This window comes from Geospiza fortis, unplaced genomic scaffold (assembly GCF_000277835.1).
Source record: "Geospiza fortis unplaced genomic scaffold, GeoFor_1.0 scaffold366, whole genome shotgun sequence".
Classification (NCBI taxonomy): Eukaryota; Metazoa; Chordata; class Aves; order Passeriformes; family Thraupidae; genus Geospiza; species Geospiza fortis.
Window position 1 is genome coordinate 5,152,280 of NW_005054342.1, and position 2,780 is coordinate 5,155,059.

General features: G+C 37.3%; 1 protein-coding gene across 1 annotated transcript in view; it reads right to left on the minus strand.

Moving 5' to 3' along the window:
• Window positions 1-829: 829 nt before the first annotated feature.
• The window catches only part of GABRG3 (gamma-aminobutyric acid type A receptor gamma3 subunit), a 296,832-nt gene continuing 294,881 nt past the window's right edge, over window positions 830-2,780 (minus strand). The window contains exon 10 of the mRNA XM_014307718.2: window positions 830-1,984. Within this exon, the coding sequence (XP_014163193.1) occupies window positions 1,706-1,984 (279 nt within the window). The 3' untranslated portion in view covers window positions 830-1,705. The remainder of the gene's footprint in view (window positions 1,985-2,780) is intronic.

Consider the following 2,780-nt stretch of genomic DNA (forward strand, 5'->3'; position numbering starts at 1 on the left):
TAGTTTTTTTCCCCCTATTAAAACTCAGTGGAAGAACACAGCAACAGCAATGAGAGACGGTGATGTTTCAAAGAACATGACAGCATTTCTGTTCCTTTAGAAGTACTGTTGCATTAGCTTTTGCTTGTTTGCAGGGTTTTTCTTTTGAGGAAAAAGGAACTCCTTTCAAGTCACATCCACTATTCATTTTTTCAGCAACTACTGCCTGGAAGAGACACACATTTTTTGAGTTCATAAAAAAATTATCTCCAAAAGAGAAAAGAAATAGAATTGTTGTTTTAATTATCTTTTAACTTCAATCTTTTGTAACAATTTGTCATGCAAAGGGTAGTGAAAAGCTATTGCTATTTAATTCTGGATGTGTTTTGTTTGCTTAATAACAATTATGTAGACAGCCTGTAAAAGACATCACTTAGCTCAATACTGTAAAAGTAGTTTTTGAAAAAGTGGGTAGTTTAGAATTCAATGGTCAATACCTTGAAAAATACAAAATTGTTTTTTAGTGTAAAATATAGGTGAAAAATTTGGAAAAGAATGAAAAGAACCTCTTTCTACATGTGGCAGCTATTTGATGTTTAATCCAAGTGTCACAATTGAGTTCCCGTAATGCACTATTCAAGCCACAAATGTTCAGTCTTTAGCTCAGGCACAGGGAACAACTACTGCGAGTAAATATTGCAGTGTTTAATGTTATGAAAAGAAAAAAAAATCCTTTGGCACACGTTTTTCAATTTTATAATACAACTTTGAGAGAAAAAATAAGAATGCATGAAAATACTTTTTTAACAGACTGAAATCTGAAGAAAGTCACATATTCCTGGTGCTATTATAATTTTTACTCATGGGCTATGCACTGTGAACTGCTACAATGACACAAACAAGAGGAATCTTGTCCTGCTTCAAGTATAGTACTTTAGAAATCAATGACCATCCTGTGTTTAATGAGTCGTAGAAAACACAGTTAAAAGCTTGAAAAACTGTAGAAGTTATGTCTACAGCTGCCTCACAGATAGGCAAGTCTTATTTATATCCAAATTATAGCTTTCTTCTCTGTCTGCCTTTTCACCTCTAAGTTAAAACCAATATGTGTGGGTAAGTGGCTAATTCAATGAATCTCAGACCTCTGCAGAAAGTCATGTCCACGTTTTGATCCTACCAGACATTTCTTAGTGTCTCTTGGTGGTTATTTCATATCAAGGAGATCATCAGTTTCCCAAAACCTGTGGTGTCAAGCAAATTTAAATACAAAAGAGCATTTTCATCAGCTTTGGCTTATTTTCTAGTGCCAGTGTACATTTCTCTGAGCCTTAGGGATATGGCAGCATTTTGAAGAAAGTATGAGAATGAAAAATAAAAATTACTTATTTAAACTTTGCCTGAATTGTGAATAGCTCCTATGGTAAGGGACAATAGTAGAGATTTTAATATACAATAATTATTCATAAACATCGCTTACACTACAAATTCAGCTGAACTTTGTAAGAACCTTTTTCTTAAAACAAATAGCAGTTAGGAGAGAACTCTTCCATGTTTTTCTTTTTCAAGAAATTACATGTTAAAATTCTTCATCAGGCTCTGTGATGGTAAAAGTTAATGTGGTCTTTTTAACTGGAGATGAAACTGACTGTGTCCTTCACTTTTTCTGCACTTTCAGCATCCGTCCGCAGTGAGAAAACACAGCAGTCTTCACTGCTACAGGCAACATTTAAAGATAGAGGTATCCAACCCAGTAGACCAGGTTAAACAGCAGGAAGGATGTAGGAAAAAAGACCCTAGAATAAGAGTCCAGTTCTAAGATGTCTATGTGAATCCGTCCTCTCCTCCATGAGCCTGATTTACACTCTTCATAACAACAGAAAAAGCTCTGACAGTCTTTACCATCCAGACATTCATAGACACACGCATCTTCAAAATCTTGCCAATACATGGCATTGTTCAACGTGATGACTGTAGTTGGTGGTCTCATATCAAGTACAGAATAATTCTGAGGAGAGAAAAAAAATTGTAACAGTTTGACAAGTTCCCCTGGATGGTGCAGATCAAAATTAATAACCACAGCAGAAAGCAATCATTTTTTCACACTTAGGAATTCACTTATCTGTCAGAAGATAATTTGCAAGTTGTTTTAAACACTTGCAGCTACTACATTCAAGATGGATTCTCAAAAATAAGGAAGCTATCCCCCCTCTCCATTTGATTATACAATGTCCTCCACTTCACACAGGTGCATTCACCGCCTCTTAACTTTACTATGATTTATAAGAACCTATATGGTCAGCAATAGATAGTGATCATTTCAGTACAGGATTTCAAAATGCCACCCTGAGGCATGTTCCCTTAGTGCTTATCACACTAACCATGCTCAGAAATAGGAACTTTGATGTCATGCATCCTCACAGCAGCATTCATGCTTATGGACCTTTCCTTCTTCAATGTACTCCCTATTTACACTTTGTCAGCTTTTCTGTCACATCATTTGCTTGGCATGCAAGATGCCTTCTCACAAGAGTTTCCCCTCTCATTAAACCACCCATTCCATGTGTCACCTCCTCCACTGACATCACTAGAAAAGGTCCCATCAGCTTTGCTGCCTCTCTGTACTGTCCTGACAAAGCAGACACAGCCCTGGCAGCCTGGTTTATCTACCTGAGGCCCTTCCTCTCCCTGGCACTGTGCCGAGCCTTAGCTTTGCCTGCAGGAATGTGCTGGCTGTGCCAGGAACAAGCTGGTCACAGCTGCTTGCATTTAGGAAAATGCTCTGGGCTCTTGCTTCCATACTA